The sequence below is a fragment of the Lingula anatina genome, chromosome 6, assembly GCF_051362555.1.
Source record: "Lingula anatina isolate TDL-2025a chromosome 6, LinAna3.0, whole genome shotgun sequence".
Taxonomy (NCBI): Eukaryota; Metazoa; Brachiopoda; class Lingulata; order Lingulida; family Lingulidae; genus Lingula; species Lingula anatina.
Window position 1 is genome coordinate 23,163,025 of NC_141772.1, and position 18,442 is coordinate 23,181,466.

The window sequence follows — 18,442 nt, forward strand, 5'->3', positions numbered from 1 at the left end:
TTTGGCAATGAGTACTGGAAATTGGAACAAAACACTACAAAACTGCTATATTTCTATTGTCACAAAAGACATATCAGACTGAATACATGTGCAGTTTGAGCACAGAAGTTGGTTGACATGTGAGTATGCAACATAACTATAACTCTCTTCACTCACAAAACTTACTAAATACAATATCTTGGAACCATGAACAATTTGAAGAAAAAAAGTAACAATGGTATAGCATTTGACAAATAAACTATATATCTTACAGCACAGCATATCCTCCAGAGGAACTGTCGCCATGGAAATGCCCTTTAACTTGGCAGGTTCAGCACAAACAGGCTCTGGAACTACGAACCCACTTTTTCGCCTGACCCAGCGAGCAAACCACACCATGTGACAGTCACATGACATTGGGTTCTTGGACAACGGCCTGTCAATGCAAGGTGGCAGTACTTATATTAATTCTGTATCATGCATATTTTACCATCAGCTTTTATTACATCTGTATTGTAAACTGAAACAGTATTTTTCAAATTTTCAACTTGAAAGATTCTGATCCTCCTTGTTTTATACCTAATATGTACTCTTCACTTTATCACTGAAGCAAAACACTGTCTTAATTAATTCAAACACATTTTATAGATCATTTTTATATAAGACATTTTTGTGGTATCTCTTTCAAAATGAACATTGATCTGAACATGATCTTACAGGATCATTTTTACAATATTACTTCTTTAATTAAAGCACCCGGTATATTTAACATGAAGTACAAACTGGCGGCATTCCTGTCACAAAAACTGCCTTTAAACTCAGGCCTTGAGCCAGGGGGGGTTCGGGGAGTTCGAAAGAACCGCCCTTTTTGCTGGGAAAAGGTCCACTCTGGATAAAATTTGATCTAGGTACATGAAGTTTTTATGGAAAAAGGTCCACTTTTTCAGAAAATGAACCCCCCATTTGATATTGCTAGCTACGGGCCTGAAACTATTTTTAGCGTATACTAGTATTTCACCCTTTTTTGTTACATATAATTAACAGAAGCTGTAGATCTGTCTAGCAGTTCACTGCACTCACACATTGCCATACTCCAAGTGATTGAAACGATCCTGAAAAGATTCTGGTAGATAGCTGATCTTATTGCGGGAGAGCCACCTGAAAAAAAATCAATATCTTTATCACAAATCAGACCAAGTTGCATAAATAAATTAAATGAAAGGAAAGAAATGAAAAGAATTAAATATTATGGTAATAAAATCCACCAAATTTAAAGTCCATGTTTGGTTACTTGTGCAAGCTGATCAATTACCAAGAGATTTGCTCAGTTTCATAACTTCTGTGGTACAAGCGTCATACAAGTACATGGGAAATCTAAAGTTACATGTACAATGTATAATAGGAAACAGGTTGCAAAAGCATGTAGTAAATTTTCACTTCACAGAAGTCTTAAAATAGAACAAATGAAAATGAATGCTCAATTTCTGCTTCAAATGTTTTGAACACGAAGATATCAGATATCAAATGTTTTGAACACGTAGATATCAGATATCAGGTTAAAATCATAATAAAATTGCAAAGTTTACTCACAAAGTCGTCAGTCTATGCAGACCTTGAAGAGAACCATCTTCAAATGTGTGAATTTCATTATCATCAAGATATCTGAAAAGTACATGCAATCCACATAATTAGTTTTAGATGCTTTGTAGAATATTGCCGTATCTTGAATATTGCCGGACAAATTTTTGTCATTATTATTTTAATAATAATTTGTCAGACAATATCCGAGATAAATATTCAACAAAAAAATGGATAATTATATTGATAATAATAATAATAATAATTATTATTATTATTATTATTATTATTATTATTATTATTTATTCCTTTTATTCATTTCTTTCTTTCTTTCTTTCTTTCTTCCTTTCTTTCTTTCTTTATTTTTTTAGTTATTTATTTTGACAAAGAGTAAATCTATAGAAATTTTGAAAACACATAGCGCTCTCAGTCTTGGTAACTGTCAACTGGCCATCCTGGATACTTACAGATATTTCAGAGCCACGAGTTCGGACAAGTTGGCAGGAACCACTTGTATCTTGTTATTACTTAGGTACCTAAAAGGAAACCAGGCATAACTTTAAGCTTCAGAGCACATGGTGTTGACTTGCACGAAGAACTGCCCACCTTTACGCTATGTTATCCTAACTCAGACACGCATAACTCCAATAACCAGCTTTTTCTAAAGGTCATTCAAAAACTGATTGGGGGGGGGGGGGGGGTAACGGTGAAGGGGGAGTAGAGTGAGATACCCCTACCCCCCCCCCCCCCCCCTTACAACTAGTCAACTCACACAACATACCTGTACATCTGACTCACTTGTCCATCTAGCGCCAAACCAATAACTTAGTGTCAGAAATATTTGTCAGTCTAGGAAGGTTTATTCATGATTTTCCCCCCGCAAATGTATTTTGAACTTCAAAAACTTACAGGGTGGTCAAAGATTTCAGTCCTCTGATGGCAGAGAGAGGAAATTTTACCATTGAGTTGTTCACAGCCCATCTGAAAGAGAAGAATGTGCATGCAGTTACATGACATTATTTCACCATAAGGCCAACAAGATTAAATATAATACATAATAAAAATATTTTTATTAATTACTCATAAAAATCTTAAAAATATTGAGCAATAAAATATTAAGTAATTCAGACTCATTTAAAACTGTAATCACATGTTCTAAAATTTTGTCAAAGTTTGATAACTTTTTATGATATCTGATGTCAACAAGACAAACCAACGCAAAAAAAAAATGCTGATGGAAACATTGCCCTCTTCTGTGACGGGGTCAAAGTCTATACCGAGATATCGTTTCCCACAGAAATAAAAAATTAGAGTCATCTCTATACTTACAATGTGGTTAGACTATTTGTCCCTTTCAGTGCTCCTTCTGGTAAGTCTGATATTTCGTTGTTGTCAAGCATTCTAAAATAAATATATGTTCTAAGGCATACGTCACTCAACGACATTCATGTATTTAGTGTCATGATTAATAGATAGATAGATAGATAGATAGATAGATAAATAGTTAGACAGATAGATAGATAGATTAATAGATAGATAGATATCAGTAGATAAATCCATCTAACTATTGTGTGGTGGCGTGTGCGCGCGAGAGAGTATGTTACGTGTACCATACCAGTGATTCGGCTTTAGTCTTAACCTAATCAGGGTAATTGCGACCCTTCATACGATACTTTAAAGGGTCCTAGAGGGATATTAAAAGCTCCCCAAATACTGCGTGCAGTACGTAAAGCGCCAGTGGATGTCAATGTGATATTCCCTTGACGTCAAGGCGAAGCTTTGCTTTTTTACTTATCTTTATTCATTCACCAAAAGACTATTGTCCTCAGTAAGTGTGTCTAAATTGCTGAAATTTCATTTGTGATGGTATTTTATCTGTTTGTATATCAAACGTATCCATATCTATATCAAGTATACTTACAACGTCTCTAGGGAACTCAGATTCTGAAACGTGTTCGTTATGTTGTGCCGACCAAGACCGCACGCGCTGAGGTCCCTGAGCAAAAAGAGAAAAACATGAAACAGACAACGTGTAAAGTCTCCATTACAGTGTGAAAATTGATGTTCTCAAAAGACCTCCTCACGCAATCGACAGCTCATTGTGGTCACAGAAAAAAAAGCCCGCTTTTGCTTGTTTTTTAGTGAGGCTGCTCCAGTAACTGTCAAATAGCAACGTGGAATTATAATTTTTTTATATAAAAGGCACATGGTGATGTAATTTATACTGGCGGCTTTCTTTTTGGCATTCTTCTTTGGGTTTCGATTTGAAGCCTGACGCGCCAGGCCAACTGCCCAAAAACGCCATTCTCTTGTAACGGTTTTTACCGGCTCCAATTTCAAATCTTTTAGAAGCAATTCAACACGTAAAATCAATACAATGACAATAATGTGTCGTGTTAGGGAACATACATGAACTGACACAGAGACAAACACTTACAGCGTTTTTAAATGTTTGATGGTGCTGAAGGCATGACCATCAATGGACACAAGAGGGTTCCTCTTCAGCGTTCTGAAACCAAAAAAGGAAATCAATAACTGATCAAACAACTTTGCGGTACACATTCAGATTAATCATCTCCACAAAGAAGGTCATTTTAGTATTCAAACTTATTCTACAAAATTAAAGTTTACCAAGAAAAGGCATCAGTTTCAAGGAAAGTATATCTTGATCTGAGAAGTGACCCGAAACTTTGAAATTGCCAACTGTCAAGATTCTCTCCAAGGCGTTTACCATGAAACAAATACGTACGTACAGTAAAATAAATGTTCTGAACAGCAGCTTAAGGTTGTTTAAGCCTGAATATTAAATAAACTTTATTTATCTATTTTAGAATTTCATGGAAATCATTTTGCAATATAATGAAAACATGTCAATCATAAGAATGTATAAAACCATTACGGATGTCCAGTCTTTCAGTACTTACAAGTGTTGTAAATTGGTACAGTATTTGAACGTATCGTTGTGGAGTTCTCGAAGAAAATTTCCGCTTATTTCTCTGAAAATAATTTATCAACTACAATTACGACAAAAAAAAACGAAATTAACGTATTCATGATTCAAGTATTAAGTATTGCTCCTTGGATCTAAAGGTAGATGGAGCTAAAAGAAAAATAGTTCTTGTTACTATGCCAATGCCGCAAATTCATGAAAATGATTAATACTGCTTTCGTGCAGAAACATTGGAGTAATCATCGTAGAATTACTGACTCTCCATGAAGTCATGTTCCATACTGTTATATCAGGCGTATACAGTATCCGTCAAAACACGATTAAGGAGGGAAAACAATCACACTAAAAGTATTCATATAGCATATTTATCGCGGCTGGCGTAACGTAAGATAATTGCTCTTGTATTTTGCTTGTAGAGGTGAACGCGTACTTGTATTGCAATACGCTTTATTGTGTTTTAAGCAAAATTCAAGTGCAATCATCCTTTGTTCGGAACGTCAAGCGTGGGAAAGGCCGGTTACGCTGTATGTGACATGGAAGTGTGAAACTATCTCGGCTACACCTCGAAAACACCCCAATCGCAAACCCCTCAAATCCACATCCTGGGGTATCTGGTGCCAGAAGCCTCTTCCCCCCCCCCCCCCCCCCCCATTACACCTTTAACTAGAGATCTTAAAATTCTGAGATCTGATGGAATCTGATCTTCATTATTAATGTTTATTATTATCATTATTATTTAGTCGACCTTTGTATCAGTTTCGTAGTGAAGTTGTGTGGTTCCAAATATATGTCATCTTTACTTACAGAGTGACAAGGCGACTTGTGTTCCTCATTGATTCCGGTTCAAGTTTCTCTATCACGTTATCATTGAGAAGCCTGAAGATAAAAGAAGAAGAAATAAGACAACCTAATAAAATACGAAATGCAGCCCTTAGCACGAAAGGCAATAGAGTCATTGAACTAGAGCCATAAACGGGATTACTGGTACGTTGGTAGTGGTAATTTTGGTATTTGGCATCCAAAAGCTCACTAATTCGGGGCATAAGCAAGCTCAGCACCAGTGCTATATTTTGTGAGCACATTTGGGACGAAGAAAGCCAAGCTGTGTAATTGCTCGGTGCACATATGATTTTAAGTGTTCTGTGTGTGATAGAGACAAAATACCAGGATTATCAGTGTGCTCATCGTACCTTGTGCTTGGGAGTGGAGCCCCCCCCCCCCCTTGTATTACGCATGTAAAAGAGTTTGTGTGCACTGTATTAACGGAAACAAGATTATGCTTCGTAAACACATAATGACACTTATCAATAACATAATTAAACCAATATTGACAAGATTAATTACGGGACCAACAGAGTTGACAGTTTTCTTCGTAGAATATAGTGATTCAAATATTGTTACAAGAAGAACGCGTACATGCAGTAATGAAGTTGTCGGGCACTTGTGGGAATGGATGTGATGATGCGAAGATGATTACGTTAAAACTGAGATACTTCATCAAAAGATTCACTAGTTATTGATATATGCGTCAATTCAACAACGATACGGTTTACCAAACTTTTAAAGTACTCTTAAGCACCGTGTCTTGGGGACCGTTCACAACGAAATGTGTCGATCTAGCTTACGTACACTAGCTCCACGGGGACTCTCGCTGAATGCAATCAGATTAACAGAATACACGCCTCCTGGTGTTGAATAGAACACAGAGAAGCTGGCGATTATAGTAGTACGTAAGAAACTAGAGGAGGTGTGCTAGCCTGTCATACTGATTGCATTCAGCGGCCCGTAAAACCTTTTTCTCTGTGAGGGTCTTGTATAGTCATCTTTAGGGCAGTGCAGGTGCCCATACAATACCAATTGTTGTATGACAAATTAGATTCGATATTTCAATGAGAGCATTCACATCGAGAAGAGCCAGGTCTAGCAAGGCCGAGACCTAAATATGGCGGACCTACATGAAAGGAAGACCGCGTAATCCTTTAATGGTCTCTCAATGAATGTCAATGAATGTCATTGAGAGACCACTAAAGGATTAAGCTGTCTTCCATATTTAGGTCTCGGCCTTGCTAGACCTAGGCTCTACTCGATGTGTATGCTCTCAATAAAAACAACTTACAATGATTCTAGGACTGTGAGTTCCGCAAAGGCTCCGTGAGCAATGTACTTCAAGCGGTTGCCGGCAAGATTCCTATGAGAGAAAAAAAACGCACAGAGCATTAGTTTCATCTCAACAGTTGTATTGGTGAAATATCCAGAATAAATCGATTTAATTTGTCACCTGTTAGTGGCACAATTACCTGGAAGATGGATTGTCCAGATGATTAACTTGGCAATGCCATATTTTTAATAGGTGTTTCCTTGTCTCTTGTGAATATGAAATAACGATAAAAATGTTCACTGTTTCAAAAGAGAATAAGCGTGGGTTGTATATATGATACATGGCGCTTCAGCCGTTCCTAAAAGTACATTGGCCTTGACTTGTCGATGGAATAATTTGCATATTAACCAGTGCCATACTGGTGCTCCATTTTCTCTTTTCTTTTTTTCTTTCTCTCAATTCTAGGTTTCTTATCTTGGGACAGTCATTATCTATTCTAAGCACACCAGTTGAGCCACTAAATTTGTTTATTAAGTCTGGTCATCACCGCAAATCTACATACACGTGATGGCTTGAGCCATGTAATGTAATTGAAGCTAAAGACACAAACCCCATTTAGCCCACATTTTCGATTTCTACTAAGTGCCATAGACTACGAATTAATTTGACTGCGTGCTATTCCGATAGGCCAATACCGCCCGGGCGTTAAACAGACGTTTTAAAGGGGAAATCGATGCTAATTCAGTACAAATGAGGGGAACGCAGCGAGGATACTTATCCTACTTGTTGATGGGAATCGATGAGGACGAATTTTCTTATGTGCCTTAAACGATTAACCTTCGAAACTGCACGCGTTCTGCAACGAAGATTGATAGCCCTGTCTTGGCAATGGGGCTTCCTGGAAAGCCGCAGTCCCGCGGTTGTAGTACTCAGAGGAATGACAAATAGATTCCAACATGCAAAGTTGTTTCTGATGTCGTTTGTCCTTAAGATAGCGTTCTGGTGATGCGTCAGTATGTGTTGAAATTAAATTTGAAATGGTGATATTTCACGGAAAGTAATGCACACGGCTTTAACTGTGAAAACCCCAGATTCCTTGCGTGGGTAATTCACAGTGAATCATACTCTATCACGCACAGAGGAAAGTAGACTAAAGGCATTTTCATGTCGTCAATGTAAAGAGAATGCTAAATGTTGGATTGAGTTACCCTCCTAGTTCTTTTGTAATCTAAAGTATATTAAAGTGTGAAGTGTTAACATTCACGTTACATGGACACTGATATCACGCAACTGATGTCCGGTGTGGCAGGAATGGTAGTCCTAGGAGTGGAAATCCGGGGCCCCATATATTATTAGTAAGGGTTAGGGTTAGTTGAAGTGTTGGGGTTAGTATATGGGACGAATGTCACCTGTACGAAGTAATGGGGACCTGGCTCCTATTCCTGTCACATCCGAGTTTATTGACATGGCTTCTACACAGGTTGGCCGGCAAGTTCTCACGTTAAAAAGTGTCTTGTCTTGTTTATTCATTTTTTTTTTTCGTTTGCAAGAGCAACCCTGGAGATGTGTTGCGTTACAAGCGACTAATTACTGGCGGTATTAAAGCGGTACAAATTGAAGCGCAAGAACCACTATCCCCCTGGCATTACCCTGCTTCATTTCCTAGAATCTGTTAAAGAACCAGTCTTAATACAGAGCTGAACATGCTGTATAGACCGTCTACCTAATATCCATAGAAATGTCTCGAACTCGATACACGTACTGGCAGCACTAGATAATAGTGTAAACCCGGCAGAGGCTCCTTTCATCTAGGGCTTCAGTCTTTGGGTCGGTCTTCAGTCTGGGGGCCCTCTTCAGAACCACTTGATCAGCGGACTAACTAATTAGTCCGCGGATCAAATATGGCGCGACCTACTGGAAAGCATATGGAGATTTAATGGCTCTGTCCCTGCAGGGACGGTGCGCATGGGAAGCAGGGATACATTGTCAAGTGCGCGCCATATTTGATCCACGGATTAGTTAGCCCGTGGGTCAATTGGTTCTGAACAGGCCCTTGGTTGCCTCAATCTCCACTAGCAGGTTTCCGATAGCAATTTCCATTGTGGCTGGTTTCCTAATCCAGTAAAAGACTGCACTGGAATAACGTTGTTGCTAGTGTTTGCCACATGATTGTCATGTAATCCAAAGATGATTGAGATCAGTTTTATGGCGGAGAGACGGTAAATTGTCCACCTGACCCGTCTAACTGTTTTTCTAGACAGTGGAAAAGAAACTTTTCGCTGTTTCAAAAAATGAGGACCTCTACTGACTACTAATCAGTCCCACTGACGCCCAGCAGTTAGATCTATTTGGGCCGTGTGATGCTGAGACAAAAGTATAAATTATTGCACCGGCTGTACTTCTGTACAAATTAATACATCTATTAAATTCAATGGATTAAGTGTAATTGGACATGATTTCATTAATTAAATCTGATTCAATTCGATTTGATTTTTATTATTGGATATAATCATGCATAAAACAGATAGCACTTTTCCATCTCCGTTGTTGATTCATCTAAAAAAAGTTCTGCTAAAGCTCGAGGCAATAGATTTCATGTCCGCGTCCGTTCATTTTCTTAATCTAATGACGTGATAAATACCCAGTGCCTATTGTCTCTAATGCTTTCTATTGATGGATTGGTTGTAGGCAATCGTGATGAATCAGGCCGTGGCCGTTCTCCCCGTTTTGGTCTGCTTCTTCATTCATGGCCCAAGCGAGGGGCGGATGCGGATACGTCTGAGCGGGGAGAATCGATGAGCCTAATTCCCCATTTATCATCAGCAGTAGACGTGTTAGTATAATCTAAAATAATACGTTACGTGCTGCCTCCTCAATCGGTGTCAATTTATTTCCTTTTAGCAATCCAACACCGAGCACCAGGATAAACGGAGTTACTGCTGTTGGAGAGCTCGAGATAAATCGTTGAGAGTAACAGCCAAAGAGATATATCCTCAGATCCTGCTTGGACGCAGTTATATTGTCAGATTATGTTTCCCGACTATTATCTAAGTGTACGTGGGCGCGCGCCCCCACCCCCCTCCCTTCCTGTCGCGCGAAGGAAGTCTTCTCTACATCCTTGGTAATTTTTTTTCTAACATGAAAGACAATTGCCTTTTGCATGTTTAATAAGTCTTCGATACTCAAGTTATAATTCTTTATTAAATTGACTGAAATCTTTAAATAATTATTTTTCATGAATATTACTGAAATCGTAGTTTATAATAGTATGTTGTACAAATACAGAAGGGTCACATCTATCTATACATACGAGTTACATCTTTGTCTGACAAGAAATAAAACTTGTTCATTTTCAGCCTCAAGAAAATTTGAAATATTTATATTGGAAATTAAAGGTTAATTCGTCATCTTATGATGAAACTCTCAGTGCACTCCTGCTTTCAGCCAGTACTTTGAACAAATGAAAGGCAGAAAAGCGAACTTTTCCAATATGAGGGACGGCGCCGCACAGGTTGTCTCATAAAATTTCACCAACATTGTTGAATTTTCGACAGGTACTACTGCACGAAGGTAGCTGAGATGGCTGTATATATTTAACACAAAGTACATGCCACGCCTCTCTAAAAGAAGTGCCAATAACAATTTGGCGTTTTAATGAAAAACGTGGTACAAATGGCACGTACTTTCGTATGACAAAAGATCAAAGCGCTGTAAGTAATCTCTCTGCAATTTGAACTGTGACTGAGACAAAAGCATCGTCTGGAAAACATTATAGAACATTTCGTCTACTTCAAATTTTTAACAAAATGATCAATCACAAGCTTGATGAGCACGCATTTCACCAAAAACACGAACAAATCCAGTTTAACATACGCACGCGAAAGCACACACGTTGACGCATATGAGCACACTGCACACACGATTCAGTCAAATATTTCCAGAGAATGACAGAAATCGTACCATATCAGAGGTTTAATTGAGGTATCTAGGGAGTGAACAGCTACCAGGACACTGGAGCTTAGGGACAGTATTTTTTACTTTTTTACGATTGCACATTGCTTTAGTATTATTATTCCTTAGTACGTTTATTGTAGTCCTATTCCCATTTATTTTTATCTATCCCAGGGATATAGTAATTTCATAAATAAAACTCAAGTAAGGGAATTATTTCGCACACACACACACACACACACACACACACACACACATGCAAGCACGCACATACACACACTTGAGAGTTGTGGAGATCACATGCATCAGTGCACACGTGCATTCTTTTTCAAATCTGGTGGCACGCCGCGCACCCGAGACGCAACACTTTGCATCGCCGCAATTTCTTAAGACCGGGAATTTTTCAACTGATATACCCCGCCAGAAAGCTGGAGATCATATAACTTCTCCTTGTTAACTTTATCTAGTCAGTGGGCACCCCTAGGAGCTGTGAGCTGCGGTAGAAACTGCGGGGTAACATTGTCACGAACGTTAGGTCAGAGTCACGTTACCGACTTAACGCCTTTGTTAGAAATTATTATTATTTTTTTTCTTGGTACCGGGCTGGGCATCTCCTGTGTCTTTGGGGTAATGACGTTCAGACAATCGTTGAGTGGGGAAAACTGGTGCAAGCAATCGGGAAACCACCCTTTCCTCATTCTCATTGTTTGATTGTCACTTTTTATCATAATTCCCGTTTTTTTTTTTTTTTTTTTTTTTTTTTTTTTTTTTTTTTTTTTTTTCGAAAGGAAGACACCATGTGCGTTTCTACTTTTGGAAAAAACTGCACAGAGTACATCACGTGTACTAATACGTGTTACTTTTGGCAATCGATTAAAAACGACTGTATGATAGGCCTACCTGAGGACTCTTTTAAACGTGGTTAATGATATTGAATGGATAGTGATATTGGGTAATGCCCTGACTTGGAAGTTGGCTATGCCAAGGTCTCACTCCGTAGTTAAAACCAGAACGTTTTGAGAAAATTGTGTATATTGCAGTTGAAAGCAATCTTTATCGATTGTTGTCGACACATTTTGATATTAATCATAGGATGTGGTGATAACTGATCAGTAAAGCATAAAATCGATTTAAGTAGAGTCGAACTTTGATAATGAAAGACATTTTTCCACGATCACGCCTTCACGCGTCGGGACCAAAACGTCTCCGTTTTTCTTTCTTTAAAGCCATGCGCCTTCTATGTTTGTATTAAACTGCTATCTTCAAATTCCGTGAAGCAAAAAGAAACAGCACATCTTTATTCTGAATACAAAATCGTCTTCAGTTAAGGCAGCATTCATTTTATGGGTGTATAAGTATGTACAATCTGAACACAACGGTTTGAACACGGGACGTTCTGTCTCCAGTTTCACAAATAAACTTTAGTCATTTCCCCGGCTTAGTTGACTAGGATTCTCATCAGGGTGCTGTTACACTGCACCTGATAGGGTAAGATCTGCCCATGTGACCATGTAACCTTGGTAATTAAGTTCATAGCCAGGGAACCTGACTTAAGTTAATTTGTGATACCGGGACCTGGTCTCGTCACCCATGACGGGGTGCGGTCAAGGTGAAGGTCAGGACGAGAAGGGTCCTTAGCATTGCCACGGATGAGTAGTTGCTACAATGTAGCCACACTATAACTGATTTTTTTCCACAAAACGTTCCAGTACTCTAAATCAAACCAAACCAATCTGTAGGATTGTACAAAGGTGTGTTGCCTTCTACGATTAGGCCTCCTTCGTTCATTTTACTAAGTGCATGCACATCAGGGGCGGATAGAGGCCGTCTTTTGGGTCTTTCAGAAGATGGTGAGATTTTCAAGTTTACATTGACGGGTAGGCCTATAGGGGCCTATGTTTTTTTTTTTTTTTTTTTTTTTTTTTTCTGTCGGAAGACGGTCAGAAATGGAGGATGGATCAACAAAGGTAATTTGGAAGACTGTCAGAAAATATCTCTGGATCTGGCCCTGTACATGTAGCAACATTGTCACCAATAATATCTCTAAATCAATTGTACCTACAAGGTGTTAGCTGAGCATTTATTCAAACCACAAAAGAATACAATGCATGTAAGATTTACATAGCCAAAAATAAGTCTTATTTTCCCGGGAAATCCAATACTATTCTCTTACATGTAACCAGCAAGGTAGGCCTATACCAAAAACCCACTACGGTTAACAACAGAAAGATTAAACCTTATTTTTGTCTTTTTGCATTCAAAGGTTTAAAATATGTGCGTCTCTCTCATAATAGAGATGGAGACTATTGGATTTCACTAGTTTTGATAAATTTAGACCTCAAAACAGTGTTAGACAGGATATCCTTGATGATTAAGGGGAAAATCGTTGAAATTTCCAGAAAAATCATTTCTAGGTATTTAAACTCATTTAAACGGAATCAACCCTATTTAACCCTCGTGGAATTCAAGAAAAGCGGATATTGCGGGGAATGAGCAAACCGTAGAATATTAGTAAGGCGCATACAATGCAAAATTATAAAAATTAGGTTACATGGGTAGTGAAAAGCAGTGCACATATACTCTGTGTCAATTTTTTTGTATATGTACAATGTAGCTTTTTCCACTCAGTGTTGCTAACGCCATGAGTGTATAAAATGCATGTATTCTACGAAGTTTCAAAAGTATCTCCTTTATTTACTTGTGTTATTTCGCTGTTTATAACACGACACAGACAGAAAATGTATCTGCTTGCCCTGAGACCTTTACCTTGACAACCATGCAACTTCACTAAATGTAGGCCTAATCTTGTCAGCAGGGGAATTTGTTAGTTAATTTGCTTAGTGTTATCTTGTCAACTGAGAAATCTTGTTAGACAGGCCGATGACACACCTATGTTTATAATCTTAGCATATTGCGGACGGTTCAAAATCCAACAAGACAAATTAGTGATATAAAGTTTATGGCAGGTAAAAGCTATAGCCCGGTTAAGAGTCAGGTAAGGTTGAGGTAAAAGTGGATAGTCTTTATTAGTATTAAAAATAGTTGAAATCATGGCTTAAACTTCGATGGGGTTAGTAATATTATGAAGGACGTTTTAGAATGGAAAAAAGTGTGTTGGATTATTGGGATGGTACGTATTATATGGTATGGGAGGCAAGGGGATATCGTAGTATGTACATGCTCCACTGAAATGTAAATAGTCAACTGTTTATGTTAGTTTGGATATGGCAATGGTGATATTATAAAAGGTTAGCAAATAACTTGTTCCATGCAAAAAATGGCGTGCTTAAGTACTTACAATGTCTGTAAACTGACTAAAGAAACAAAAGTTCCATTCCGAACTTTTGTAAAATTATTCCGTGACAGATTCCTGGAAAAAACAAATTAGCCGAGCGGTTTTGCATTAACATGATTGTTGTGGTTCTCCGCCGCATTTATCTACAACTTTCTGTATTAGGAACGGTTGCTTTGATTGCAAATTAGTTTTGCGAGGGATCCAATATCCGAATTGAAAAGAACATTATTCAAACCGTCTTTACAGCAAATATATTGTAAAGATAATATGCTTGATATTAGAAATTCTCCAAGTTGCAAAGAATAAAAGGAAGTAGAAAAATACACTCACATGTTTAAAATTGAGGATGTGGCATTCTTCGACATGACGGCCACCAGGTCAGCCAGGTCAGCAAACTTGTTATCACTCAGAGACCTGAAAAAAAAGGACAAGTAATTGCAGATTTAACCAGAAACCAATTCAAATATTTGCTGTCCCTTGAGAAATAATCATGGTTTGTTATCTGCTTGGTCAATGTACTGGTACATCAGACACAGAGGAAATAGACGGTAATTAGGCTGGGTCAACATATGTCAGATGTACGGTGAAATGTGCAAAAATAACTGCCGTTCCTGCAAAACGAAAATGGCTGTCCATTTTCATACAGGATTAATAACTCAAAGTCCATTAAAAACTTACTAAGAACTTAACCACCTTTTACTGTTATTGTTTTGAAACAGCGCGAGTCTGTAGAGTCTGTTAATGACCAAATAACGGTTTTGATAAAAACAGCTTTTGACTGACGTTCATTTCTGCAGCAGTTAGACCGAAGACTTTTAGACCAAAATTACCGTTCTTAAATTAAAACTTTACTAACAATAACTTAATATCGGGAAAAAAACTGCACCCTTGTCTTTCTCGTTTTTAAGCAGGGACAATATCTGGTTTGCTTGGACCGCTAATTAATGATTAAGCTAGTCTAAAAGTAAATTAAAAGCTTGGTCTAAAAGTTCAGAAGTACCGGTAGGTACCAGAGCTCTGTATATCACCCTGCTGATGGCTCTTTTAAATCCCATCTCATTTCTAACATTATGACTGAACCCACATACAATGATTCGGTCGCCTTAAATCAACTCCAAAAATTAATAATGAAGTTATATCCTCTCATTCAATTTATACGGTGGATTGAAGTATAACGGGCCATGGCTGTTAGTGTTCATGCAATAATAGAAAACGAACGATGACAACTGAGTTAAAAGTCGATAGCAAATCACGATAAGGCTGTAAAACACTGTGTAGCCCTATAAAACAAAAATGTCGTGTTGAACTGACTACATCTAGTATATCACTATCATATGGATGTAATTTTCCTTGAACTATTCAGTGAGAGAATATTTTACACCTATAAAACATTTTTCTTTGTCCTGTAGTAACCTTTGTCATATACATCAACAGCTTCTGTGGACAAATCTGACTTACTTAAGTAACAAAAATAACTCAAGCAGTTATATATAAAACTACACACACACACACACACACACACACACGTATATCTGGTTGGAATGGCCATGACATGCCGCAGAAATAGCTAACCCTCGCCATTCAGTCACCTCGTCATAGACAGGGTTGCCCCGTCTCTCCGCATGAAACCCTAGGCCGCCCTGCCCTTACAGTGCTAACTGACCCGCAGATAACGTATAGGCAGGGAAACAACACGGGGACTGGGCCATGATTGAGGAGAGTTGGTTTTTCCAAGAAATAAACTGCTCAAGTGACCATCTTTATTCTCTTGGTGGTAATTCCCAGTAATTTTCCAAGCGATTTTTGATTGAAAAGAAGAACAAAGATTAGTCACATCGATCGCGTTTGCTCCACCAAGGACTCGCAAGGTCAGATCACGAAATAGTGCAATTATCTGTTGCTTTTGTCATCCATTTTGTTCATAAAACTTGTCTTGACATGTTTATCATTTGAAGCAGGGCAACAGAAAATTGTGAAAAAATGGGCAAATGTCCTCATATCTGTGTGCAAAAAGTAATATTGAGGCCACTGGGTATATGAATGAGTAATGTTGAGTATTCGGTTCTGGCGAAGAGGCTGAAGAACAAGAACCATAGGCCTCTTTATACAGTGTACTTACAACATCTGTAGATTTCCTATGTTTCCAAAAGCTTCTCTTGGCAGTGCCGACAACCCATTTCCAGACAGCAATCTGAAACATAATTACAGCTGGTCATTAAGGAAAATCTGTTAATTGTAAAGAATTACAGGAATATCAACACCCGGTGATTAGAATTCCAAGTCCCCAATCCGCTAATATATCTCAATATATACAAATTAAGTGCAGCATTTTAATATTTACTGTTAAATATGTTCTTTTGTATGTTATACCATATTAAGAATTTCTGATCGAAGACATCTATCTATTACTATGTAAGTGCACAGGTAAAGTTCGTGTCTTAATGCTTTATGTCACAGAACAATTGTTTTCAACTAAAATAAATTCGGCATTATCGGCAAAATCACGCCGATAAAGACCAACGCATTGATTACTAATAGAAAAAATATTTAAAATAAACGGATGCTTGACATTCAAATGTTATTTTCATTCCACCAGACTCTCAGCAAAAAAATCCGAGACAAAGGATCTTGGTATTTCCTCAAAAGATCACCTCATTGTCTTTCTTGTCGTGCCATCACATGTACATGAAGTAATTTGTATTTTATGAGGTATGATAAAGGTACCCGGTAATTACATTTTGATTGATAAATAATGGTTTTGTTCACATAGGTTAATGTTATCACTCATGACAAAGAGCATACGACATTAGTCAGTTGGCCTACTCAGTAGCGGATTTAGAGGGGGGAGGGTCAGGGGGGGGGGGGCCCTTACCCCCCTTCAGTTTCTGGAAAAAATCACTCTTATGTTCCCTTCTTGGAATTAGGATTTTGACTAGTTGATTTATAATATTAAACCGTACCAAATGGCACCGTTCGCCGTCTCAAATACCAGTTTTTTCGGGGCCCACGCCAACGGGGGTGAGGGGGGAGGGGGGGGGGGTCGGCTTGGCATCTGCGGGCCCCCCTTCAAATGATCCTGGATCCGCCCCTGCTACTAGATTTAAGAATGGCGGTCAACGTGTTGCGTGTAGCGAAACGTGCAATGGGTGGAGTTAATTGTTAACAATTGTATCTACTGCTAGGAGACAAACCGCCTCTAGAAGATGACGTACGCAAGAATGAGCTTGGAAAGTGTGTGTTCTCTAAAGATTTTATAAATACCGTTTTCTTTTTTGCTGCACGTTCCGCGAGAAATCATTCAACTGTGTAAAAATGATTTTACGGTATAGTTAGAAAGATTGACTCATAAATACTGACACCAAATTCCCGCCATTCCAAGCTTTGGCTTGATTTGCAGTGTGAAACAGATCCCTGTTCGAACAAGTCCCCTTTCCCTTTCAGTACGTAGATTCCTTTTGCTAAACTGGTTATCAATGGCAGCTATATTTCTTGGTTTGAGAGGCTTTGAGATAGATGCGTTCAAAAAATCAGATATGTGATTATTTTCAAACGTAAGGCTGAATAGATGTATTCACGAAGAAACAAAGAACCACCGAAATAACGCTTCCGGTTTCCTAGGTGAATTTTTTGAAAAATTAAGGAGGAAGTAACCATGCGTTAGGTCCTATTTATACTACATGTATAAATACTGGGACGTGTTGCCATGACGATGGAACAGTGATCTGACAAGCCCTGTTTCCCACTGTGTCAAAATTAAAGTACCTGTTCCTGCCTAATTTATCACTAAAACATCATATAGCCTACTAAACTAGCATTTCTGTGACGCGTCATGCATGTCCTATTTGTCTTTTTGGTGTGTAAACAGTCCATGAGCAACAGAAACACTTCCATAGGTGTATTCAAGGGTTTACAACATTTTATATGTGCTCTTCTTGCATTGGTTTTCACCCACACATGGTAGCATCCCAATTGAACAAATCAATAACAATGGATATAATCAGCACAACCCTATCAAATACACAATACTACAATCACCGTACGCAGCAATGAGGAAACAAAGGTTGAGGGAAATTTCACCTTGCCCTTCTCCATTTAATTTCACTCAAAGTGTGGTTCAGACAATTTATTATTTGACAGATTGGAGACAGCATAAAACGAAATAGCGTGAGACCAGACACGGATGCTCCAAAACCAATGTTTCAGACGTCCATTCTTCAGACAAATCTCTGAGTTATATAACAGAATGTTAAGGATGGGGGGGGGGGGGGGGGGGGGGGGGGAAGAAGACCACACCAATAACTCCCTCCCCCTTTCACACAAGAGAAGTTCTGAAACATTTGTGTGATTCTGAACAAGTGCTGTCTTCTAGACATTATCCATGAATTGATGAAGCCATATCCATCCTTACATAAGTCGTGGTTGTGCAGACGTTTCCTGTAATTGTACGAGTTCAATCAATAAAAATGGCATTATTTGTCTTAACCTAAATGTTCTGTCAATTAAATATGGTATAATCCACATCTAAAAAAGGTAGTACCAATGTGTTGACCATCACGTGATCAACTTCGAAACTATACTTAGAATACGGTGC

The 18,442-nt window shown here is 38.3% G+C and overlaps 1 protein-coding gene across 2 annotated transcripts in view; it reads right to left on the reverse strand.

The window, feature by feature from the left end:
• Window positions 1-18,442, reverse strand: part of LOC106171307 (uncharacterized) — a 37,545-nt gene that overhangs the window by 9,079 nt on the left and 10,024 nt on the right. The window contains exons 2-15 of one of the 2 annotated variants that reach the window (XM_087016138.1): window positions 15,971-16,042; window positions 14,182-14,265; window positions 13,855-13,926; window positions 6,624-6,695; window positions 5,312-5,383; window positions 4,482-4,553; window positions 3,995-4,066; window positions 3,479-3,553; window positions 2,887-2,958; window positions 2,467-2,538; window positions 2,025-2,093; window positions 1,570-1,641; window positions 1,060-1,137; window positions 252-415 (exon numbers count right to left, since the gene is read on the reverse strand). In XM_087016138.1, coding sequence (XP_086872264.1) covers window positions 252-415; window positions 1,060-1,137; window positions 1,570-1,641; window positions 2,025-2,093; window positions 2,467-2,538; window positions 2,887-2,958; window positions 3,479-3,553; window positions 3,995-4,066; window positions 4,482-4,553; window positions 5,312-5,383; window positions 6,624-6,695; window positions 13,855-13,926; window positions 14,182-14,265; window positions 15,971-16,042 — 1,118 coding nt within the window. The remainder of the gene's footprint in view (window positions 1-251; window positions 416-1,059; window positions 1,138-1,569; window positions 1,642-2,024; window positions 2,094-2,466; window positions 2,539-2,886; window positions 2,959-3,478; window positions 3,554-3,994; window positions 4,067-4,481; window positions 4,554-5,311; window positions 5,384-6,623; window positions 6,696-13,854; window positions 13,927-14,181; window positions 14,266-15,970; window positions 16,043-18,442) is intronic. The other variant, XM_087016139.1, reaches the window with a different exon arrangement.